Raw genomic sequence first — 26,686 nt, 5'->3', positions numbered from 1 at the left:
CACTGAACAAAGAATGCAAGTAATTAAATAAATGGGAAGTGCTATAAAGGTTAAAAAAAAAACAAACTGTGTTAACTAGCAGGTGGGACCTGCTTCAGGGGTCAGGATCAGCCTCAGTGAAGATGAGACATATATGCTATGATAGAAAAGAGATAAAGGGTTAGACAGTTGAAAAGTCAGGGATAAGCATATTTTAGGTAGCAGAAGAGCAGGCACAAAAATATCCTAATGAATTCTAGTTGGTAGTGACTAAACTGACAAATGGAAGATACCATTGCTTTAGTATCTAAAGAAGATGTAGTTGCTTTTTTATTTGAGGAATTTTCTAGGATTTAATAATAGTACATTTTCACTTTTAATATTAATATACTAAGATTTGTAGAGAATTATAGAGCTGGAAGTTTCTTAGAGATAATTTAATCACCCCTCCTTTTAATAGTAAACCATGTTCCTAATCTATAAAATTGTGTTCCTGAAATTACCTAGGACTAAGAGGTAGGACTCCAAATTCAGTGGCTTCAGCCTTTCTGTCCATTTAATTAAAGTGTTTTTGTTTTTTTGTGAGTTTTTTTTTTTTGCTTTTAATTAATTATAAAGCTATCAATACCATTCACTTATTGTTGCTCCTGTAACCTGGAAACCCTCACCATTTCCGTAGACTTTTTATTTCTTTTTGTAAAGTATTTATAGTAGAGTAATATTTTGGGTTTCAAAGCCATTTCTCCCATATTAGGTTTAATGATAATGTATTTGATGCATGTATGTTCTTAAGTTTTGGGAACTATAGAGAATGATTCATCCTCTTCAACTTGGAAGCCATAGACTTAGTTAACATTTCAGATGTACATTTTGGAATTCCAGATGCTAGCTCCTCACATAGTGTTCAGTGACCATAAAGAAAACTCAAAAACAGTGGCTTGGATAGAAGTTACTTCTCTTGCATAAAAAACTGTGGCAGTAAATCGTCCACTGCTAGTATTATTATGACTCAGTGTCATAGTGCTTGCTTTCCATTATCAAGGTCACCTCAGCATTTGGAATGGCTGCTGATTCTCCATTCATCATGTCCTAAGTTGTCTGGAAGGTACAAAAATATAGAGCAAGTGGTGGAGTGTTTCTTGTAGCTGATTCAGCTTCCTTAGAGTAACCTTTTTGAAATTCCTCTACAAGACTTCCATTTACATCTCATTGGCAAGGACTTAGTCTTATGACCATACCTAGCTGCAAAGTATGTTGGGAAATTTAGAAGTGTCGTTACTAAAGAGGAAACAATAGGAGACATCTTTTGAAAACCCTGTCCCTATTACACTGGTATCATGGTAGCATTGGAGACACTCTTTTAGGTATGGTTATACCCATCTCTGCAGGTATAGCCAACACTCCAGTAATTAATTCCACCATTTTGTTCTAATATGAACCCATTCATTACAAGACTACAGTGATTGTTAGTAGTAGTTCTGTTTAGTTCAAATGCTTCAGTTCTGTTTAGTATATATTTACTAAATGTCAACCATTTATTTACTGAGTAGTCTGCTAGGGCCTGGAGATGTGGAGAAGAAAAAGGCAATATACCTCTTCTCAAGAATTGAGGGGAACACAGATGTTTAAGCAAACATTATTGAATTACCCTTCTACCACGTAGGAGGTAAAAAGACAGTCACTGAAAGCTGTTGAGTAACCTTTGTTGATGATGAGTGTTTTATTTTCTCAGGTGCTTCAAGAACCAGTGTGACAGTTCTACCCAGAGGTGCTCCCTCTTTTCCCGTCTCTATAGCTACCCCTGTAGGCGATTGGCCCAAGTTGTTTCGGGGCATTTCCATATTCATCTAGTATTTTGAGTCTTTACTTGAAGGAAGGGCAATTTGCATTGTAGAGCTTCTATTTGACCCTCTAGTTAAGAGGAATGAGAGAAGCTTTTTTTCCTAACAATTAGAGTGATATTATCCTACATCTGGAAAATGGATTTTATTTGAATCTTGACTTTGGAAAATAGTTACATAGGATATGAGATTCTGGGGGCGCCTGGGTGACTTAGTCGGTTAAGCGTCCGACTTTCTCTTAGGTCATGATCTCGCGGTTCGTGGGTTCGAGCCCCACGTCGGGCTCTGTGCTGACTGCCAGCTCAGAGCCTGGAGCCTGTTTCAGAGTCTGTCACTCCCTGTCTCTCTGACCTTCCCCTGCTCACGCTGTCTCTCTCTTTCTCTCCTAGAAATAAGTAAAACATTTAAAAAAAAAAAAAAGGATATGAGATTCTGGCAAAATGCACTATTGGGATTAATACTGATCTATCTTTTCTAATTTATTCATGTGTAAGAAAAATTAATTTGAAAGAAAAAGAAATGGCTATGAATGGACTGGTACATCTTTTCCAGAAATAAAGGCAATGATTCTTGCTAGATGATATCTGAAAACTATGTGGGTTAATGGGCCCCGGATTAGAACATGTTGCCAAATGATTCATAGTCGGTTCAAGAATTAATTGTTAGAACTGAATTTGAAAATGAAATGACTAGAAGTAGCTGACTGAGAGATACTATATCAAATTGTCAGGATCTAGTTCTTGAATTTATGATCCACCACCATGGTATCAAGCTTTTTATAAAAATTATGTCATGTTATTTAAAAATAAGTATTCAGAAATAAAGGCCTTTAGAAATAGTGGTAGTAGGTCTCCTCTCTGACAGAGATATGAAATCTGGGGCTTGATTTAGGAATGGCATAAAATAATTGTGCCTTTAAATGTGCAGTGTTTGGTTGGAAAGAATAAAATACTAGCATTGTTATCCGACATTCCAGTATATTAACATAACATCTTAAATACCTAATCAGTTAAACATTAATATATAACTGTAGTTCAAAGATAGATTTTTTTTCCACAAGTCTACTAATGGGAAAATTAGAATTTAGTTTGGCTTTTTTTTTTTTTTTGTGCTATGAAGATTTAAAGATAAAATGGTTGTCAAATTAATCTTATAGAAAAGAGTATCAGAGGAGGGATGAATGGATTCCTCTGAAGCTAAAAGCTGCACTTAATTTTGTCCACAATGTGTATTGTAAGTTTAGAAACTGATACATTCTCACCTTGACATTACATCCATAGAAGTGACAATGGTAATCTGGAAGTCATCTTGTAGAACAAATTTTTAGATAGTAGGCCATCCTTACACCTGGGAAATTTTAATACTGTTACTCCAGCTCAGAAAGCAAAGTTATTTGTGGTATTCTGGGAGTTTGATGCTTGCTAAACTTAATGAAGCTACGTCAAGACCGCTGAGAAAGGAGGAGGCTTCTTATTTAATCAGCTGCTGCAGAGTTCAGAGTCCCAAGTATATTGCATGTGTTGTAAAAGGCGAAAGATTTATACGATCTGAAGAGAAACCAGAGTATATTATTGCATGTGTTGTAAATGTACTGTGTAATCAGTCTCCTGGTTACATTATAGAATAATGAGTTTATAGAAGCCTCATGACAAGTCTTAGATTCTCATGTACTGTATTACCATCTACTGATTTTTTGTGTATGGAGGAGGAGAAAGGTATAGTTCAGTTTTTCATTCCAGGAAAAGATGTACCACATATTGTTTCTTCCTGCGACTTTTTAGAGGAATTGTTTTAAGATGAAGTATAATTTCAGAAGAAATATGTATTGGATTTTGAGACAGGAACAAACAGTTTTGCAACCAAATATGAATTTTAGATCACCAACGATTTATATGTTTTTTTTATAAGTCATGCAAAAATGGTGCTTCTGAATAAATAATTAATATTCTATTCTGAAGCATCTGACTCACTGTTTCTGCCGAGTCAGCAGAATATGCAGTTCTTAATTTTTTCCAGTAAGCAAACAAAACCTGGGAATACTTCTCCAGTTTCACATACCTAACTATCCCTTTCTTTAATTGGAAGAAAAAAAATCAAACACTAAAATTTGAGCATAGTAAACATACTTGTCCACAGTGAAGACCTAAGTTTTACCTGAAATCCCACCATCCAGAGGTGATCATACTTATTATCTTGCATAAGAATTACTGCTCTGCCCCTTACTCTAGGCTGTATAATCTTATCCTTTTTTCTTATTTATAAGATAATGATAAACAGTAATACACTTATTTCTCATAACTTTGTGAAATAAATGACTTAATATATTGTAGTGCTGAGAATAGTACTAAGCATGTTAGTGAAATATTAGCTGTTATTCAGCAATCTTTCATGTAATTTTTTGTGGGCAATTTTTAATGAAACATTTCTGTACTTAATAGCTACTGAACATTGGGTAAATTTATGCAAACTGAATTTCCGCCTTTTAAAATAGAGATGATGATCTGCTAGTTACAGACTGAGGATGAGATACTCTCTATAAAAATACTATATATAGCAAAGTTCATTACAGGTACTAAGTAAATGATAACTGTCATTAGGATTCAGCGGAACCTTACCATGTTGTGAAAGGTAAGAGATGAACGTGATTTTCTAATCAAATCATCTATCACAAGTGAAAGATCTAAAAGGGAAGCACTTTTTATTAGGGAGGATAAAAACATATCTTGCTGCCTGAGTATTACAGGCTGAAATTATAAATAGATTCAAGAACAATTTAAGTAAATTTATGGATGAGAGATTAAGTTCAATTCAAAAAAATATATATGTGCCTGCATGCCCAGTACTCCCTGGGCAATGTGGATATCATATGAGTAATAAAGCCCAGTGGATTGATTACAAGATGTGTGGGTATATAATGTATCCTAGGATGACTCTCAGCAGAGTTCTGGTGAGGTGCTTCACAGCTCACAGATTTGATTTAGTATATGCCCGACTTTTCCTTTCCTTTTCTAAGGTACGCTTACATAAACTTAATCTAGAAATCTAGAGACGCTGATGTCTGTCTTGGCACTTTTATTATGTTACTTCTTCACGGACTTTTCTGAGCCTCTTTTACTTGCCTTGACCCTTTCATATAACAGCCAGAACAGAAAGAGATAATAGTGCTGATGCTTGAAGGTACACATCTGACTCAGACCTTTGACTTGTTGAAAGAGGTCAGAGTATGGTGTAAACCCAAATAAGGAAATGGTTCCTATCAGAGTGGAAACATTCATCCTGTCTGTCTGCCTCTCCCTCCCTTAACCAAGAACTTGAAATGAGAAGAGCTGTATTGTTATTTTAATCTTAAATTGCTAAGTTGCTTCTTTGTTGTATTTGCCTACGTGGTTCCCTTGTGTCTTCCCTTTTACCTACTAAGGCAATGTTAAGATTTTACAGGATTTGTAGAAGCCAAGCTAAATACTGAATTAAATGGTCTGTTATTTATTTTTGGAGATAAAGTATTTATCTTGGCAGATTTTGTTGCCTTTTCCCTGTGTTTAAGGTGCATAAATTATAGAGAGATAAGGTTCTTGGCATTTCTGTCTTGTTTAGAAAATAAAGTATAGGCCATTCTTTAAATATATGTATATATTGTTTGTAAAGGAAAAAGTTACATTTTATTGCCTCCAGGGATTGAAAGGAATATTTATTGCAAGATATGATATGTTCATAGGTTTTTGTAAAAATATTCCACTTGCATAAAAATCTTTAAAAGTTGCATTGTTTTTGAACATTTAATATTGTCGGGAGTAAAAAAATAGATGCTTTGGGGTGCCTGGGTGGCTCAGTGAGTTGAGTGTCTGACTTGAGCTCTGGTCATCGTCTTAGTTTGTGAGTTCAAGCCCCACGTTGGGCTATTTGCCCTATGTGTGGAGCTGCTTCAGTTCCTCTCTCCTCCCTCTGTCTGCCCTTCCTCACTTGTACTCTCTCAGAAATAAACATTAAATTTTTTTTAAAAAATAAAGCTTTAAAAATATATGTGTGTGTATCTATATCTATCTATCTATCTATCTATCTATCTATCTATCTATCTATCTATCTATCTATCTATCCATCTATCCATACACACACGTTGAGTTTTACTGAGTTAATTGGCCCAAAGGACCAAAGAAGAACCAAAGGAATATGAATTTAATCAAAAGTAGTAGAAGTTAACTCTTCAACAAACTGACATTTTTAAAAATAAAATTGTATGTATTTTTGGCTCACTGAAAAATGACTTATATAAAGTGTATAATAAGGACAGTTATCTTTCAAAATAGTAAACTTCATATATTTGATACTACAAATAAAGGCTTTGGTATTGAACTTTTGATTCGGTATTTTAGGTAATCTTTTTTAAATTCTGATACCATAGAGGAAAGATGATCCACAGTCTTTACTTAACATCAAACTTTTTATCAGCAATATTTACTAATTAATAAAATAGACTAACATCATTAATTCCTGGCTGAGGGATTGTAAAATAATTAAAAAGGAGTAAAATACAAAGAATCTTAAATAATAAATGTTTTCTTGGTATTGGTCATTTTATATTCAGTGCACACCCAACTTGCCATGTACTTGCAACAGAGCATTGAGAATTGATCTTGAATCCTATTTTCAATAATTGAAGTAAATATGTTTATTCTTTCTATAGAAACTTAATATTATTTTGCATTCTGTGCTTATTTTAAATCCACTTTTGGGGCACCTGGGTGGCTCAGTTAGTTAAGCGCCCGACTTTGGCTCAGGTCATGATCTCACAGTTCGTAGGTTCGAGCCCTGCGCCGGGCTCTGTGCTGACAGCTAGCTCAGAGCCTGGAGCCTGCTTCAGATTCTATGTCTCCCTCTCTCTCTCTGACCCTCCCCTGCTCATGCTGTCTCTCTCTCTCAGAAATAAATAAAACATTAAAAATTTTTTTTAAAAATAGATCCACTTTTAAGGTAGAGTGTGTCTTTGTTTTTTGCTTTTTGTTTTTTATTTTTGTTTTTGTTATTTTGAGAGAGAGAGCAGGAAGGAGAAAGAATACTAAGCAGTGTCCACACCCAACAAGGAGACGTACAGTGGGTTTAATTTCATGACCTTAGCCGAAATCAAGAGTCAAAAATTCAGCCAACTGAGCCACCCAGGTGCCCCAAGTGTGTTTTGTTTTGTTGTGGTGTTGTTTTTTTAAATGAAGAACTCCTATACATTCCTTAATTTCTCATGGTCTCTAATGAAAATTTTAGATAGCCTGTGTATTTGAAGAATTAATGAGTTAGAATAATTAGCAAGTGTTTTTATTAATCGAATGATGGATGTGTCAATGTAATGACTATAGAATGGAAATTCAGAAAAGTGCTTTTTCTAAGAAAATTGATATTAACAGTGATTTAAAATTTTTATTGCAGCTAGAACGAGTAAACCTGTCTGCAGCTCAGACGCTGAGAGCAGCTTTCATTAAGGTGAGGTACACATAATTTATTATGAATAAAATATGTATTATGTATAAACCTGAATACCATGTGATAATTGCCACTTTATTTCCTTTTAGTGAAAACCTCTCAGCTGTCTCAGGTTTTAGTGTACTCTGTAAAGCTTAAAACACTTCCAAAATATGAACTGACACGAGTGCTGTTTCCTTGGCATTCATCTTTTAATCACTTTATGCTTTTGAAACTAAGTTCTTTGGAGTCTCTTTAGCTTTAGCTTTAGAGTATGTTTTGAATTTCTTTTTCTGTTATTTGACTTGAAAGAAATTTCTTGTAAAATTATAATTCAAAAAGATGTTTTTCATAGTGCTTATTACAGAACCTAAGTATAAGACAGTATTTTTGATGGGAAAGTAAGAACTGTGTGTAGGTCAGATTAAGGATACCTTGTACGTATACGGCTAAGTCCCTCAGAGTGAACTTCTTCATTGTCTCTAGATCTGACCTATTTGATAATTACTAGCCACATGTTGCTGTTGAATACTTAAAATATGGCTGGTTCAACTTGAGTTGTACTCCAGGTATAAAATATACGCTAGATTTTGAAGACTTAGTACAAGAAAAAGAATGTAAAATAATTCATTAATAAGTATTTCATAATAATTACATGTTGAAATGATAATATTTTGGTTGTACTCCTAAAATGATTTTATGTGTTTCTTTTTACTTTTCTAATGTGGCCACTAGGAAATTTAAAATTACAGTGAATGACATTTGTTGCTTGAGTTACATTTCTATTGGACAACCCTATTGTACATATTGGATGCATTCTTTCATATAAAACTTTATTCATCCCCCTCCCTTTCCCAGTATATATTAGGGTGCCCAAACTTTAATTTTCATTTACTTCTTCTGTATGTGTTTCCATCAGCAGCTAAAATAACTTCTATTTCTGATAAAGTATTTTAATGTTTAAATCTAGAAAAAAAATGTATAGTTAGGTTTTATTGGAATAAAACCATAAAGCCATCCAGCTTGATTTCTTTTTATGGCAAAGATTAGTTTGTTGATGCTACTTTTAACTGGTAGCATAGAAAATGTCACTAGACATCTCTCTTATGTCACCATTAAGAATTTACGTTGTATATATTTGATTAGAGCTATTTTGATGTGATTAATACTCTAAAATGTACTGGCTGTATATCCATACATAGTAACTTAATTAAAATATGTTCTGACAAATCATTGGGTCAATGATGAGAATGAATGAAGTAACACCACCAGTTTTGTTTTTCTTTTTTTCTTTGAGCTTCGGTGTGGTTTTGCAATAGCATATTTAGTTATTAGGGAGGCATGATGGAAACTGTTTTAAGCTGACTCTCTTACTATTTTCATTGTGTCCAAAGAAGGGAAGGAAAGGCAACTTATTTCACAGTATAGTATTGATAAGGCAAAAGTCAGTTTTTCAACTTTTCTGATAGCAAGAATAGAGAGAAATTTCTCCTGCTCATCATAAAGAGGACTCTGTCTGAAGTAGTAGGTGATGTCCTCAATGTTTTTTCTAAAAGAGACAAAGTAATGAATTTCATTAAGCTTTTTCTTTTAATATATGTATGTATAATCTTGTTTTAACACTAAAGTACAATTTAAAAGTAAATTGTGTTTAAAATATGTGGATATAATAGATATGGTTTAACATATGGGTAAATTTTATTAGCCATGGCACTGATTCTTAATTGGGGAAAGTAGAAGTTATTTTGAGAGGAAAACAAATTAGTTTGCATTGCTATTATCATATTTAATTTGTTAATTTTTTTAATGTTTACTTATTTTTGAGAAAGAGACAGAGACCGTGTGAGTGGGGGAGGGGCAGAGAGAGGGGGACACAGAATCCGAAACAGTCCTCTGGACTCTGAGCTGTCAGCACAGAGCTTGAGGTGGGGCTCGAACTCACGAACTTTGAGATCCTGACCTGCGCTGAATTGACTGAGCAACCCAGGTGCCCCTAATTTGTTAAATTTCAAATGGAATTAAAATCACAGGAATTAAAAAGATGAAGATTTTGTGTTTTTAAAACTAGAACTTATTTGACAAAATATTTGTGAGAGAGAGAGAGAGAGAGAGAGAGAGAGAGAGAGAGAGCAAGCAGGGGAGGGGCAGAGAGACAGAGAAGCCCGAGTACGCTCCACACAGCTTACAAACTGTGAGACCATGACCTGAGCCCAAATCAAAAGTTGGATGCTTAACCGACTAAGCCACCCAGGTGCCCCTGAAAATGATTTTAAAAGCCTCACTCACCGATATATCCCTGTTAATATCCATAGTATATATGCCCATGTATCCAGTTCTTTGACCACAACACGGTGTCATTTATCATTTATTTTTATTATCATTAGAAAAAGGATTAAAATACTTTTTCCTAAGATGAAATACTAATGAATATTATCTTTTAAGATAACTGTTTTTGTTGGTTCTTTTCCCCTCTGGAAAGTTCTCATAGGTTTTGCTGTTGAGGATCCCTGAATCACAAGAGTGGATGTTACTGCCTTTGGGGTAGTGTTCTCTCATAGTTAGGTTCTTTATAAAAATTGGACAACCATAGAATTCAAGGTTGTATTCTGGGGGCAGACCTGAAGGTAGAAATAGATAAAGTCACCAGTTTAAGCATAGATCTATTTATTTTGTCAGTCAGAAGAATTGGGTAGATTAAGGCTTTTAAAATTAAAAGTAAGTAGCTTAATTAGGATTTCAAGCAGAAGATACTAAGACTTTTATTTCCAGGCTATGTGCCTAAGCACCCTGTGTCCCCACAGCAAACTCAGATGGGTGCCGTGAGTTATTTTAAACATTTAAAGGAACATAGTGATGTTAAACATCTGTTTGACACTGTGAATTCTGCTAGCTTGAGGTAGTTTGCAACTCCAGCATTCTAGATTGGGCTGTATATATTCCTTTCAGTGATGTCATGTCTTTGTGAAGTTGGAATTTTGGCCATTGCTGTGATAAAAAGCAAGTACCTGGTGTTGTACACCAGAAAAATCAGTGTACAACAGGAAGTAGGGTGGCAGGGTCCAGTCTATTCCAACACTTGAGAATTGTACCATGCCCAACAGGTGCATGCATTTCAATAGCAAGTAATCTTGGTCATTTAAGAACTAAATAAAATCTTTTTCTTTCAATTTATGTATTTTTAGACTATTACGTTAGAGGATACAAGTACTTACTAAGTTGTTTGAACCTGACTACTTTAATACATAGCACTATTAAGGTATATTTCTGAGCACTAAGAATACTTGTGAGCTCAGAAAGTTCAATACTTCTGCAAGATTTCTGTAATGCTTCAGTTGGGCAGTTTGGGGCTCCAGACCAACTTGATATTGGAAACTTTATTCTCAGACTGTGAGCATTTAGTTCTTTTGGCACTGTATTATAACTTAATCAGAGAGAGATTGTCTTCCTGCTGGCATTTTTTTGGAAACAGATGGAGAATGCTCTCCTGCCTCCTAAGACAATGCATTATATAGGTAATTTAATGCTACTTAGAAGAAGAAGATAAACCACGGTTATCAAATACTGACTTATTTAAATAGTGTCTGTAATTTTGTGGCAGTTCACCAAATTAATGATGACACCATCTTAACCCATATTTATACAACTTTTCTTTGAAAGGTAACTCTGGTATTTTAAAGATAGATTCTATCTTAAATATATTCATGGAAGGAAAAAATCAAAACAAGTTATAAAGGGAATGGAGTTCATGTGATACACTTTATTGTTATTAATCATCTATCAAAATGATTTCCTTAAATAGCATATGACAGTAGTTAAAATAGTCCCAGGATCAAGATAAATGTGCATATTTTCTTTTCCCATTCCATCTCAAAACCTTCCAGTTTTTTTGATATTGGAAACCTAATGTAAAACAAGACGTTATAATGGAAAGAGCAGTAGGAACAGAAGAAAACTAGATGTGCAGTGATACCAGGATGGAATTGAAAAGGCAGAGATTAAATGTGCTTGACACATAAGGAAGCAAACAGATCGCTGTCCAATTATGATCATAAATTGTGTTTCTATTTGTCATTTAATATTGGGCAAAAATGATAGGAAATCATCAGCATAATGATTAAAATTGACAGGCATCCTAAAACAGACTTAGAATGTCATTTCAAAATTTTTAAGAATAGTAAAACAGAACAGAATTACTGGGGAAACCCCAAATCTGAAAATTAACTTTGGCAAATGCAGAACTCTTAGTTCAGTCCTGAAATGGCTAGAAGATTTTAATGTCCTGGTGAATGTAAATAACATAGAACCAGTGCAAACTCAGTAGTGAGACAAGCCCAGGAGGTAGCAAAAGGATTAAATGATGTTCTATAAGTTATTCTTGCTACAAAAGGAAATATTCTTGCTACAAAAATAAAATAGGAAATGAAAATTGTTATGTATGAAAGTAGTTAAGGGATTATATAGCTTAAATAAAACCTGCAAAGAGAATCCTGGTATTTTGTTTCATTTTTTTGTGTTTTTGTCATTCTATTCATTTAAATGCCAAGTATCTGCAAAGTACTGGTAACATAAGTTATTACTTGATTCTCAAGTTGAAATATTAGCTAATGGAAAAAAAAAGCTAAATAGCCTCAGTATATTTAAGTTATTGCAAAGAGCAGTTGATGGATTACCAAAATATATATAACCTTTATTTCTAGTTTTCTTACTAGTTGGATTGCAAGTGAGTGTAGAGGAGAAATACGAAGTGTTAAGTAACGTACGTTCAAATGGCAAAAGGGGACCATGGCTGTAATAAGGAGCACCGTGTATAAGCTCTGAGGAAACATAAGTGAATGCCATCATGACACCTACATTACAAAGATTTCTACCCTCATAAGTTGATCACTGTAAGAAATTCCAAGCAGGTTCTAAAGATTAAGTTTTAGCTTTACAATGCTGATTGAGCTTCTGTATTTTAAAACTAGCTCTCTCCCTTACAGGCTGAAAAAGAAAATCCAGGACTCACGCAAGACATCATCATGAAAATTTTAGAGAAAAAAAGCGTAGAAGTTAACTTCACAGAGTCCCTTCTTCGAATGGCAGCTGACGATGTAGAAGGTAGTCAGAGAGTCTTGTTTAATTTTCTTACACTTGTTGAAGAGCATTTCCTCCAAATCTTTATTTGACAAAAAAAGGGTTTTCCACCCCTTCCCTTTTCCTCCCTTTCCTTACTGTTACCATTATTGTGATGATAGTGGGGAAAAAAATCTATGCAAACTATGTTTGTGCTTTAAGTGAGATTTCAAGAATGTGCTGAAGATATTAGTAGGTTGTTTGGGTTTTGGTATAATGAGCCAATTACATATTAAATATAGAGATTTTTATTAAACTCTTCTTCCCCATTGACAGATAAATGTTACCATTATATTTGTTATGAATCTCATTACTGTAATGTTTTTTTGTGAACTGTAGCTTCAGAGGCCTGATAAACTTGACTGAGACTTTTGTTTATTTATTTTAAGATTTCATGGGATTTCCATTTATCCCAAATTGGAAAATGTTTGGTCTTTCATCTTCTGATATTTCACTTGAAGAAGGCTCTACTACTGTTTCCGAACTAAGTTGAACTTGAATGAAATCTGCTTTGCAACCTCATCTTTCCTAATCATCTGGCCTTTGTCTCGCCTCCCTGTCCCACCCCTTTAACCAATATTGAGAATTCTTGGACTTGAATTTGGCAGGGAATTGCATGATGCTTTTTATTATGTATTTTATCAGAGTATATGATTGAACGGCCAGAGCCAGAATTCCAGGATCTAAACGAAAAGGCACGAGCACTTAAACAAATTCTTAGTAAGATCCCAGATGAGATCAATGACCGAGTGAGGTTTCTGCAGACAATCAAGTAAGCAACTTTTGGCTTTGGTTCTTTTTTTGAAAATACTTCAGTAATTCCAAGTGTTTTATTTTGGTATGACATTAATATTAAATTTAAATGTTAATTTGAAATCAAACTTGAAATTTTTAAATACTGCATTTTGATTATTAACTTCTAAGCTGTGGTATTTGGCATTAGACTATAACATTTTTTAGAATGTTAATCTAAAAAGTGAATGAAATGTACAAAAACTGGAATGCAGTTTGAACTATATACAAAATAATGGAAAAATGTAAATGTTAGATTAAAGTGAATAGAGAATTTGGATAAATTATAGTATTGGTGATAGAGGATACCAGTATTATTTTTGTTTCAGAAGTGGCAGAAGTCATTAAGATAAGTAACGGACTCTTAGGGTTGAATAGCATTTTTTAATATTTAGCCAAATTGTAAACCTCCAAAGCCTTACCTTTGGGATACAGGTTAAATAAGACCGAGAATATGCGTGGGGCAAGGAGGCGGACTGGTGAGGAGCAGCAAGAGGGACCACCCTTGAGCAGTGGTTCTCAAAGCAGGGGCGCTCTCCTCAGGGCTGGGGGGGTGGGAAAATGAGGGGGAAACTCCAAACATGAGTTCCAGATGAGTCTCATAATTTTCTTCAGCCTCGCTGGATATAACATGAAGAAAATTGGGAATAACTAGAGTGGCATTATTAGTGCAACCTTTTGGTGAAACCACAAGTAGAAAATGCTGAGAAGGAAAGATTTTCAGATGTTTTTTGTTTATTGGTTTGTTTTTTCTGGAAGAGGCTGCATCATCATACATTGTATCTTTAAAGAATGTAAAGATGTTCACTGGGAGTAAATATTAACCTTCATCTCTTAGAAGTAGTTTTGTTTGTAATTCACATTACAAAATGCTCTTTAACCTAGTTAGGGCACCTAATATGAATGGTATGGGGGAGAAGTATCCCATTTCAGAAAATGATGGTTTGTGATGGCCACTGAATCCAGCTCTCAGGGAGTGTCTCTCTTCTTTTAGGTCTTCTTCCCTGCTACCCCCCACCCCCTTTTTTTTTAAACTTTTTTTATTTTTGAGAGGCAGAGAGAACACAAGCAGGGGAGGGGCAGAGAGAAAGGGAGACTTAGAATCCAGCAGCAGGCTTCAGGCCCTGAGCTGTCAGCATAGAGCCCCACACTGGGCTTGAACCCACCAACCATGAGATTATGACCTGAGCCGAAGTCAGATGCTCAACAGACTGAACCACCCAGGCGCCCTTCTTAGGTCTTCTCATTGAGAACCTGAAAGTATGAGAAAGACTTTTCATTGCCTACCTAAATTTTATGTCACAGGAACAAACCCTGAGGTAAATATTTTACCATTATAGGAAAGCCTCAACTTCCTTTAACTATTTTTAATATGTAAAAAAGGAAGACAGTCAACTGTGCATGAATTTTTATTTTTAGTCTAATATAAAATAAACATGTTTAGCTCATAAAAAGATAAATTGCCAGTGATCTGAAGTACAGTTATTTAAACAACTTATTTTTGGTATTTTCAAATAATGTAATAAGATTTTGTTTTGATCATATATTTGCTTATGATCTATTCTACATTTCTATGAAAATATGACATTTTAAAAATAATATTTTCAGCAGACTTTGCCTCAGGTCATTGAAGGAGAAGTTTATAGAATCAGTATCATCTTAATAATAATAGCAGTCACTCATTAGAATAATGTTCTCAGTGCTTTTTTACATTCTTTGTATATATTAACTTATTATAACACTGCTATAACAAGTGAAGAAATTAAGTAATTTTTCTAAGGTCACAGAAGTGGTAAGTTGGTAGATCTGGCTTTGAACCCAGGCAAACTTGCTCCATGGTGTTCTCTGCTGCTTCCCAATCAGAGATGCATTATGCTGATCTAACCTGGTGACTCAAAAAAAGGTTTCTACCATTCTTAAGAGGTGTGATAAAGGACACCTTAGTATGGGATTCCAGCAGGTAAGAGAGAGAACGAGGTGTGGTTGAAGCTGGAGTAGATACAATAGGCCCGGAGCCCTCATCCTGCTACTTTGACACGGTCCTTCCCCCTGTGGAGACCCCCAGCATCCCTGCTAAACCCATTGTGGCTGTGGAGAAAAACACTTTATAAACCACCAGATTTTAAATATAAGGAGATTGAAGTCAGGAGCCTACGAGTCTTGTCCGTAGTCCTTGATAGAGGCCAAATCAGGGGCTTGTTTCTCATGTGTGGGGTAATAGTAATATTTCAGTTCTGTTTTCTGAATGTACTCATACTCAGCGTGACTGAATTAAGAATGTTGGCAATTCAAATTTATTTCTTAACCATTTTAGGAAGTATAATTGGCCATGTAAAGTTTGTGTTGATAATATATAGTATTTCTGAGACTAAAATTCAACCATGTAGGAATTAACATAGGTAAGGTGTAATTATTTGTATCACTGATATAGATTGATACATCTTGATACATATCTTCCCCATGGTTAATTGTGTAACAAATCAGTGGGTAAAATCACATCAAAGTAAAAAAATGGCTTATCCTTCAGGTACAACATATTGTGTAGTTACTGTTGTTTCTTTAAAATATTTTACTTTTTTATATTTAAGGTAGTTTTATCTTCATTTATTTTAGCAATATTTTTCAATAAACATGTATCAGATACTTTATCAAGTACTACGCGTGATTTCATGGGTTATATTAAAGTGGAAAAAAGACTTCTGTCCAGTAACAAATATCCAAGTATTTTTGTATATGTTAGCAGACCTAGATTTTTTTTTTTTTTTATGTTTTATTTATTTCTAGGGGAGAGAGAGACAGCGTGAGCATGGGAGGGTCAGAGAGAGAGGGAGACACAGACTCTGAAACAGGCTCCAGGCTCTGAGCTGGCAGTCAGCACAGAGCCCGATGCGGGGCTCGAACCCACGAACTGCAAGATCATGACCTAAGCGAAAGTCGGACGCTTAACCGACTAAGCCACCCAGGCGCCCCAACAGACCTAGATTTTAATTTCCATTCCAGTATTTAGTGGTGTGACCTCAGATAAATTGCTTATCAGCTTCAGTCTTTCTAGTTTCTGCCTGTGAAGATGAGGGTAACAGTTGCAAGAATTGAAAGAAACAACATACGTAAAGTGCCTCCCGCAGAATGTCACACACACAGCACATACGAGCATTATAAAATCAGGGCTTTTTCCCCCCTTTTCTCTATGGAGTTAATTAGGGAAAATGATCTGGCAAACAAATATGTTAAAAAATTCTTTTGATTAATGAACATTTCTGTTTGACTACAGCTAAGCTTATACAAATATTTAATAAAATTAACAGGGTTTTTTTTAAGTCTGATACATTCTAATGACTAGTAGATACTTGTACTTTAATAAAGCAGAAAGCCATGCATTTATCTATTTACTCTTTATAATCTGCATTTGCATAATCAAATGCTAAAATTCACGAGTTTGGTTTTCCAGATGGCTTCAGAATAGTTTGTCCAGAGTTGTCCAGTCTAGACCAAACTAAACGTACAGATAGGAATTCCCTTCCTTTAAAGCTTTCACATAAACATAGGTTATATAAATTTGGGTGACATGATTAAAAGCTCTAGTATTCCATGCAAGTTTTGGATAAGATGTATGTTTACATTTCATCTGATGCCTGTTGTCCTCTGTTTCAAGTGTACGTTTCCCCAAAAATTGCCCCACTAAAAGCTACGAATTGCTAAAACTCCTTCCTACTATAACCGTGTTATATGTCCCTTTTCACAGAATCACTTCACTGTAGACTGTAATTATGCTGAAGTTATTTTATCCTCAGGTTTTCTCCAATTCTCGATCTGTTGCATTCTCAAGTATTTTTTAGTGCTGATTATTTTCTGTTGTAGGAAATGGAGTCTTAATTACTAATACAGTTTAGCTTCCCTGGTGCAAACTTAAGTGCCTTAACTGGAAAAACTGTTCTGTGTATATACAGATGATGTAATAGTTGAATAAAATCCACAGATTGTTTTTAGTTTTTTTAATGTTTATTATTTTTGAGAAGGAGACAGAGTGTGAATGGGGGAGGAGTGGAGAGAGAGAGAGGGAGACACAGAATCCAAGGCAGGCTCTAGGCTCACAGAGTCCCATGCGGGGCTTGAACCCATGAACCCTGAGACCATAACCTGAGCCAAAGTCAGATGCTTAACTGACTGAACCACCCAGGTGCCCCTACCACAAGTTATTTTTAGAGAAGGGCAGGCCTAGGGATAAACAGTCTTGATCATTCAGTAGAGTTCTTTACAAAGCTCTTTGGCCAGTAATAGAGCTAACCTTAGTTCTAGGCTCTAGGTTCCCAAACACTGGTTTCCAAATTGGGTTCCTCAGCAGAATCACGTGGGGGCTTATTTTTTAAGTTTTTTAAAAAATATAGACAGCTTCCGGGGAACCTGGGTGGCTCAGTCANAGGTGACTAAGAACTCTGTTCTCTTGACCTATACAATCCAGCCATTATCATTATGTATGGAGCATATATTCATCTTGTTGATTAGCTCTGAAAGTACATTCTTATAATCCCTTTTTTTATTTTTTATTTTTAAAAATCTTTTTTTAAAAAGGTTTTTAATGTTTATTTTTGACACACACACACACACACACACACACACACACACACACACACCCACCCACCATGAGCACAAGGGAGTAGAGAGGGAGAGGGAGACAGAATCCAAAGCAGGCTCCAGGCTCTGAGCTGTCAGCACAGAGCCTGATGCGGGGCTCAAACCCACAAACCAAGAGATCATGGCCTGACCTGAAGCTGGATGCTTAACTGACTGAGCCACACAGGTGCCCCTTTGTTTATTTATTTTGAGAGAGAGAAAGCACATGACAGAGGAGGGGCGGAGAGATAGCAAGAGAGAGAATCCCAAGCAGGCTCCATGCTCAGCCGGGAGCCCAATGCAGGTTTCCAGTCTGATGACTGTGAGGTCATGACCGGAGCTGAAATCAAGAGTCTGATGCTTAGCCAACTGAGCCACCCAGGTTCCCCTATAATCCCTTTTATTTTTTTCTTTTTTAAATGTTTGTTTATTTTTGAGCAGAGAGCATGAGCGGAGGAGGGGCAGAGAGAGAGGGAGACACATAATCTGAAGCAGCTCCAGGCTCTGAGCTGTCAGCACAGAGCCTGATGCGGAGCTCCAACTCACAAAACATGAAATCATGACCTGAGCCAAAGTCAGACATTTAACCAACTGAGCCACCCAGGTTCCCCTAATCCCTTTTTAAAAATAGAATATTAAAGTATTCTACAAAGTTCTTGTGTATAAACACCTATTTGATTACTCTGTAATTTGCTTCATTATGTTCTGTTTTAAATGGGCTTGTTATGGATTTGGAGTACCTTCCAAATATTTATTTGCTGAAATCATAATTTTTCTCATGTCATGGTCATATGATATCACTTTGTTAAGCAGTAATGAATTTATGCACATCACAGCAATACAGAAGGAGTCAACTTACTGGAAACCATAGATGAAAGGAACCGTTATATAAGTTAAAACTGCTGTTCCTAAACTAGAGGCAAAGAGGGGAAAAAATAAGTGGACAGATACCATTTCTACCTAAAATTCATTGTCCTACTTGTATATTTAGTATTTTAATGTTTCAACCTGATACCAATATTTGACATACAGGAAGTAATAAGTAATATTTATTAAAATATTTTACTATTTCAGAATAGACTTAAATACTTCTTTTATACCAAAATCCTACATACTTGTAATTCTTAGAGATCCCACTCGCTCATTTATGAGAAATATACTATGAAAGACATACACGCATACACACAGAAATCTGGACACAAAGCTTTTTGTTTTTTTTTCTTTAGTAAAGCAGAAATGTTTTAGGTATGAAATGCCTGAAATCTGACATTTGTGATTAAAAAGTAATAAAAGATTATGTTTGGGATGGTCTTGATTTATGTCTAATTCATGTCTTCATATTTGAATTTGCACAGCATAAGTTCAACTTCAGTTTGACCAGAAACATTGCTGTGAAGTTACAAGATGAAAGTTGAAAAGGGCATAGATATAAAAGATAAGAGTTTAGGGAAAAAAATGGTTTATAGATAAGAACATTCAACTCATGGGAATTACTGATTTTTTTATCTCCTTAAAAGGGGAGGAAGGTGTTGATGTATATATAGTCCAAGGATGAATGCTGAAAAGGTTAAGGTAGAAAAATATTCTGATAGTGCCTTTCTCAGAAATTTAAATACATTTCCCAAGGGAAATAATGACAACAAGGGTTTTGGAAGAGGGGGGTAGGTGTTGTTAGACAGAAGGTAAATGTATCTTAAGAGATGTCTGAGAAGGAAAGATTTCATTGTAAACATTCAGACTGTTAGGCATGTAACTTGAAGTACTGGTAAGTATAGGAGTGAGTTGCATGTAAAGTAAAAATTTTATATAATTGTTCATGAGATAGCAAAAGTGGAGAATATAGTAGCTTGAATTTAGCTACATTAGCCAGAGAAAGGAAAAATCATCACTGGAAAAGATGAGAAGCAGAGATAATTCTTAAAAATTTGAGTAAGTAGTGCTGAATGAACTGTTACTGATTTAGGAGGGTTGAAGTTAATTATAGAACAAACCTAGACCAAACGGTCAGCAGTGCAAGAGAGGTCAGGGTCACAGAAGGATACAGGCCAAAATGTCCACTCAGTCTACTAGCCGGATGTTCGTACATGATGCAGGATTAGTGTGGTCATTAACAGCATGATTAATAATCCTTAAAATATGTGTGTATATTTATATGTATATATATTGTACACAATAAGCACACACACAGACAGACCTCTTCCAAATATAACTGATTTAAAGAAGATTCTTTTTTCCTTACCCAACAGGGATATAGCTAGTGCAATAAAAGAACTTCTTGATACAGTGAATAATGTCTTCAAGAAGTACCAATACCAGAACCGCAGGGTAAGTTGAGTAGAAGCCTTATAAAGCTGCCACCCTAAATGTTGCTTTACACTTAGTTGTTTTATTGAATTAAATACTAAGATGGTTTGGTTTTTGGAAATTGTTTTGTATCGTGAACCACTGGCTTTGTCATTGAATTAAAATATGCTGTCACATATATTTAGGGAAATACTTCTCAAAAATCTAATCCATAATATAAAGTCCATCCCATGTTCTGTTAATCTTCCTGTCTTTGATTTTGGCTTTTGTGTTATTTCTCTTTTCTTTTTTAATATTTTTTCTTCCTGTGTTTAATGTCTATAGGCACTTGAACACCAAAAGAAAGAATTTGTAAAATACTCCAAAAGTTTCAGTGATACTCTGAAAACCTATTTTAAAGATGGCAAGTAAGTAGTGTCATTTATCATCCTTGTCTTTTAATATTAAATTATGTAGTTTTATATAATACTAAAACCATATAAATTAAGCCCTTTTACTATATTGTTAATACTCGAGTTAACTAGTAACAAAGACTGTTTATAAAAATAGAGGGTGTATGGTTGATAATCCAGCCATAAGTAGTTGAGAGCAGAAGGTGGCAGACTTTTTCTGAAATGGTCCACATGGCAAGTATTTTGGTTCGATGGGCTTGCCAGAGCTACCCACTTCACCTCCACTGTTGTGGTTCAAAAGCAGTTCAGAGTATGGAAGCAAGTGGCATTATGGCCACGTTCTAAATAAACCTTATTGACTCTGAAATTCGGCTTTTGTATAATTTGCACCTTAAGATAATATTCTTCTTTTCTAACCACTTAAAAATATAAAAGTGTTCTTAGCCTGACGGCCATACAGAAACATGGGAAGTGAGATTTGCTTACTATCCTACTTTACCAGCCCCAAAGCTGAGGTTCTTAAATTTTAGTAGCCTCAGAATCACCTGGAAGGGACATTAAAGAACAAATCGTCCATTCTGTATGCCTAGAGTGCACCCAAGCATTTTCATGTCTAAAAAGTTTCCAGATGATACTAATGTTGCCAGGTCTGTTGAGAACTAAAGTTAAAGCAGTGGTTCTTAATCCACTTTGCATGTTAGAGTCACTTGGGTTTAGTTTTTTAAAATTTTAGTGCCTTGGTCCCAATTTCAGAGGTTCTGATTCAGTGAGCTTGGAATGGGACCAGAGTTTAAGTCTTTTTTAAAAAGTATTCCATGGGGCACCTGGGTGGCTTAATTCAGCCCAGGTCATGATCTCACAGTTTGTGAGATCAGACCCCATGCCGGACTCCGTGCTCACAGTGCGGAGCCTACTTGGGATTCTCTCTTTCTCCCTGTCTCTCTCTGTGCTCCTCCTCCACTCTCTCTCGCTCTCAAAATAATTAAAATTAACAAAAAAAAAGTATTCCAGGCGATTTAAAAGTGCTGCAAAGGTTGTGACTTACTGTCATGGAAGGAGGGAGTAGTATACTAAAAAGGTAAATTAGACATTGTTTTTAAATTTACATATAGTTGTCTATAGAACACTCCAGAAAACTAGAAAAACTTACGTATTTTACATATACATTTTATACATGCATAGAATATATAAGCAGGAAGGTCATGTCATCTGCAGCATCGTATCTTATCTTGAGTTCTCTGTACCTCAGGTAGCGTACTAGAACTTTTATGAACAAGACCACTTTCTGACAGTGTTTTAAAGTCAGAAAAATCCTCTAAATAGTGATATTTCATTTATAACTGGCAGGGACCTCTAACAATTTATCCTACCATTTGAAATTTAAAGATCCCTAAATCCATGTCAAACTGTTACAATATTATCATAATATTTAAAAAATAAATACATTAGAATGGTCTGTTAATTTTCAATTATTTTTAGCTGTTCAGATAGGATGAAATCTTTACATTTATACTATGAATTAAAGATATTGAGCTACATTTTATTAATGGCTTTGTGTTACTCCATACTACTACTATTCAGATAGTCTGATGTTCCTTGATGACTTAGTTTAATAAGCTTGCAGGTGTGTTCTGGAAATAACCTTACATCTGTTTTTCCTTAGTCTCCACTGCTAAGCCCAAATAACCAAAACACATTAAAAGAATAATTTACATGATGGAGATCATTATTTCTGATTCTCATTAAGAACTATCCTGAAATAATCATATTGAAAGGTTGAGATTCCTTTAGAGCCAATTTTCATTAATCTGAAGTTATGTACTCTGCATATGGATTATTCAGGCTCCCTGCTACTACTTTTTCTCCATTCAGTAGCATCTTTAAATTACAATTACTTGTGTATGAATAATGTGCCACGAGTTTGGTGCCTGTTCTCTCAAGACTGAAAACTGTTAATAGAACCTGATCTTTGAGCCATCTTCCAATAGAGGGAATGTATTTGCATTAATTCCACTAATTCTTTCTGGTCTGTCTTTTTTGAGAAATGTCTAGGATGAAGATACACGTTTTAGCTATGATACTGAGAAACTGCTAAGACCACACTATGGGACTAGGGCCTCAGTTCTTTGTCCCAAACACATAGGAGAAATGTGCGCAGCACAGAGTAATTTCTAAGAACATATATTTATATATTGTTAGTTTTCAAATACTGAAACCACATGATTTTAAAAGTAGATTTTTTCCAAAAGTAGTTTAGAATTCTCATAGTTTTTTGTTTTTTTTATAAGAAGGTAAGAGAGACTGGGATAAATCAGATTTGAATTAACTTTTTTTCTTGAGTATCATGTCTATTGACATAGAGCTATTGAGGAGAAGATTTTATTTTGGTAACTTAGATGAAATCAGAGCTGGAGACTACGTTGAATCCTGCTTGGCCAATTGCTTGTTCAGCCTAGCCAGAGATCTGGTTGTGGGGGTGCCACCTGTCATTAGTAGCCCAACACTTCATTGCCAGCCAGAGCCACTAGGGGGCACTAATTCCTAGGAGAGTTTCAGACGATGAAAGACCATTCAATACCTACTGGTATAAAGGATAGGAACCTCAGTACTGACTTGCCTTTCTTTTCTCCCCTAAATTGATTTCATTGTTACTGGTAGTAGATGGTATCAAGTATAAATATTTTTAAAGGATGATTTTTTTTGATAAAATTAATGCTTTTTTTTTTTTTTAAACAGGGCAATAAATGTGTTCATAAGTGCCAACCGACTAATTCATCAAACCAACTTGATACTTCAGACCTTCAAAACTGTGGCCTGAAAGTTGTATATGTTAAAAGATGTACTTCTCAGTGGCAGTATTGAACTGCCTTTATCTGTAAATTTTAAAGTTTGACTGTATAAATTATCAGTCCCTCCTGAAGGGATCTAATCCAGGATGTTGAATGGGATTATTGCCATCTTACACCATATTTTTGTAAAATGTAGCTTAATCATAATCTCACACTGAAGATTTTGCATCACTTTTGCTATTATCATTCTTTTAAGAATTATAAGCCAAAAGAATTTACGCCTTAATGTGTCATTATATAACATTCCTTAAAAGAATTGTAAATATTGGTGTTTGTTTGACATTTTAACTTGAAAGCGATATGCTGCAAGATAATGTATTTAACAATATTTGGTGGCAAATATTCAATAAATAGTTTACATCTGTTAAACATTTCTTTACTTGAAAAAATACATATATATATATAAGTATATATATAAATATGATCAGAAGACCAAGACGACTTGGTGTAATGTCTAAAGAACTTCTAACGGGAGCTTACTAGCAGTTTATCAGATAATAAAGCAACAAGAATTCTATTTTTTGGTCCTTAATCACTCTGGGCAAATGGTAGTCAATGGAAATATTTTTGTTAGTTATTATATATGAGGTACTGAATATTTTTGCAGCCTGTTTTAAGAAACGTATGAGAAAGAAATGGCAGTTTATAGTGTCTTCACACTGTAATGTCATTTCTTGAACTCTGTGACAATGTAAAATTAAGTTTTTCTGGTATGCCGGGCCCTAATAAGCTTTGTACCTTTTTTTCCAAAAATAGCCACAACTGATAGTAATTTGAAGCTATACCAATGCTAGTTGGTTTGAAATTGTTATGAGTTATAAATGTTATACACACTCTTTAAATATATAGAGCTTTGTTTCATCATAGAGAAGTTTTACGGAAATTCTGTATCAGGTGATCATATTAAGTGATTTCATTTTTTTTAATTATGATAAAATAAAGGGAAACTCAGGATTTGTTTATCTTTTATAAAGATTTTAAATGTTAAGCTAAATTTCTGTTTGGCAATATACATTTCTTTGCTATATTGCAATTTAGGATTTTTTTTAACTTTTCTTTCTAAAAATAGATTTTTAAAGAATTACTATCTTTGGCAACATAAGAGGAAATCGTCTTATTAGATATGAACAGGAAATCTATGGAAAGAAGCAAAAAAAAATAGACAATTGGATGAAATCTCATAATTTATGGACATTTTACTGAATTGTTTTCTTTTTTTCAAAAGTTCATAGTAAAAGAAATGGAATTGGTGATTTTAATACTATTTATTTTTGATATAAATTATTCACTCTTGGAAGTAGACAGATGGTTGTTTGCAAAATAGACTTGTGAATATATGAAGCAAAAATATACTGTTTTATCTTTTTCTGAGCAGCAGACTTTTATAACATAAACTAATACTATATTCCCTCCAGTTGTCTTGACCTCTTTAACAGAACTCACCAGTTACCAGCCATTCCCCAAATCATCTGTTTTTATAAGCCATCTGTCTTTCCATTTCCCTGTACAATATCTCTAGCTTCCATTTACATGAAGTTTACCAGAAAGTTTGCTCAGAAGGGAGATTTGTTCTCAGGATAATGCAGTTTCATACATTGTTCCTAATGGGGCGATGTTTGGGTCAGTGAGGAAAGGGCCAATATGGTCCCAGTCAGGTTCATCTCCAGAGAACAGGAAAAAAAGGAGAAGACATTTGTTGAGCACCCATCTCTTTGCCGAGCACTATTCTAGACGCATTCATTTAATTTAATTCTCTTAACAGCCCCGTGACTTAGCTATCTGCCTTGCAGTTAAGGAAACTGGCTAAGGGAACTTAAAGTTACAGAGCTGGTAACTGCTGGCATAGGGATTTGAAGTCAGTGTTCGCCTCCATGATTTTTCCACTAATCTGTACTTAATTCATTGCTGAAAACCCATCTCATTTGGAATACTAATTCTCTAACACCACCTGACAAAGCACTCCTCGTCCACCGGGAAATGAGAAAAATCAGGACTGTGAGAAGTTTTTCTCTTAAGCCTCAATTTCTGCATTTTAGAGAGCCATTCTTTTTTTTTGGTACTATTGCTATGTTTTGGATGTTTAAAATGGCCCCTCTTCACGCTTTTTCAAACACAATGATATAGTACACAGTAGTTTTTTTTTTAAGTGATTGCAGTTTAAATTACCTTATTAGCAAAACATGAGGTTTACAACCCAGTAGCAGAACCCCTCCTAATTGTTTTTTAAATTATCTTTCTATATGGAAATGATTTAAAATTTACCAAAAATTGGCAAGACTTAGGATAATACAAAGAACATCAATACATTTTTTACCCAGATTCACCTATTTACAGCTTACCATTTTTTTTTTTATCATTTGGTTGTTCATTTGCCCTCAACTCCCCTTTAGATCATTTCCATGTCTGCCTTTGTCTTTATGGCATTGATATGACAGGTTTTCGAAGAATGCAGTCTTTTTGCCCCCCACTCCCACCCTCCAAGAATGTTCCTCATTTGAGATTTCCTCATTGGATTCAGGTCATGCATTCTCAGAATACTCCATCGTTGAAACTGTCATCAGTATCAATCACATCTAGAGTCTCAGAGTGTCCATCTGCTATTGGTGATGTCAGTTTTGGTCACCTGGTCAAGGTGGTGTTCAGTTTCTCCAATATGTAGTTGCTATTTTTTACCTTGTGTCTACTAAACAATCTGAGGAAGACTCTTCAAGTCCATGCTGACATCACCATTTTCCACCAGGATTTAGCAGCCTTTTCCAACTCTAGCCTTCTGTCCTCTGCTGTAAGCAGGAGCCTTCTCTGTCCCCCAACCATCCAGTCATTCATCTATGCTTATCTATGTGCGACTTTAGCTTTACTATAGTTTTGGACTCCTGGTTGTCTATTTTTTCAGTGGCTTATAATTCATTACTTATTTGGTGCTTAAATTGTCTTAAATTTGCTCAGTGGGAGGTCGTTCAATCTGGCTCCTATGTCCTTGTCGCATCCGTTTTAATTTTTTTTAGCATGTTTTCTTAAATAAAAGTTCCCGAAATTAGCAGTTTCTTCCAGAAACCCCTGGGGAGTGATATTAGACACACAGATCTAGTTGCTGGGTGTCATCTGTTTTTAGGCCTATTAAGCAGACAATTAGGAAATGTGCTGTACATATGTAAACATAAATATGAAGGCACCATGAACATTTCATGTGCATATACACACATCCTGTTTGATTTCAGAAATCATGAGTTCACACTGATAATTCCAGGTCCACGCCATCCTCGGGGTTCTTTCTTTCTCCATTATATATTTCTTGGTCTCTTTTCTTCAAAATCCAGGCACTCCAAAAAGTCCATTTATTCACTTGGTCAATCCTGTA

General features: G+C 35.0%; 1 protein-coding gene across 1 annotated transcript in view; it reads left to right on the top strand.

The window, feature by feature from the left end:
* The window catches only part of PDCD10 (programmed cell death 10), a 43,344-nt gene extending 19,499 nt beyond the window's left edge, over positions 1 to 23,845 (top strand). The window contains exons 3-8 of the mRNA XM_077752226.1: positions 7,236 to 7,289; positions 12,248 to 12,365; positions 13,026 to 13,152; positions 20,030 to 20,108; positions 20,412 to 20,494; positions 23,216 to 23,845. Coding sequence (XP_077608352.1) covers positions 7,236 to 7,289; positions 12,248 to 12,365; positions 13,026 to 13,152; positions 20,030 to 20,108; positions 20,412 to 20,494; positions 23,216 to 23,297 — 543 coding nt within the window. The 3' untranslated portion in view covers positions 23,298 to 23,845. The remainder of the gene's footprint in view (positions 1 to 7,235; positions 7,290 to 12,247; positions 12,366 to 13,025; positions 13,153 to 20,029; positions 20,109 to 20,411; positions 20,495 to 23,215) is intronic.
* The last annotated feature ends 2,841 nt before the right edge of the window (positions 23,846 to 26,686 follow it).

Source organism: Crocuta crocuta, unplaced genomic scaffold (genome assembly GCF_008692635.1).
Source record: "Crocuta crocuta isolate KB4526 unplaced genomic scaffold, BGI_CrCroc_1.0 scaffold21, whole genome shotgun sequence".
Lineage (NCBI taxonomy): Eukaryota > Metazoa > Chordata > Mammalia > Carnivora > Hyaenidae > Crocuta > Crocuta crocuta.
The sequence above is the reverse complement of the archived record's forward strand: the minus strand, read 5'-3'. Positions and strand labels throughout refer to the sequence as shown.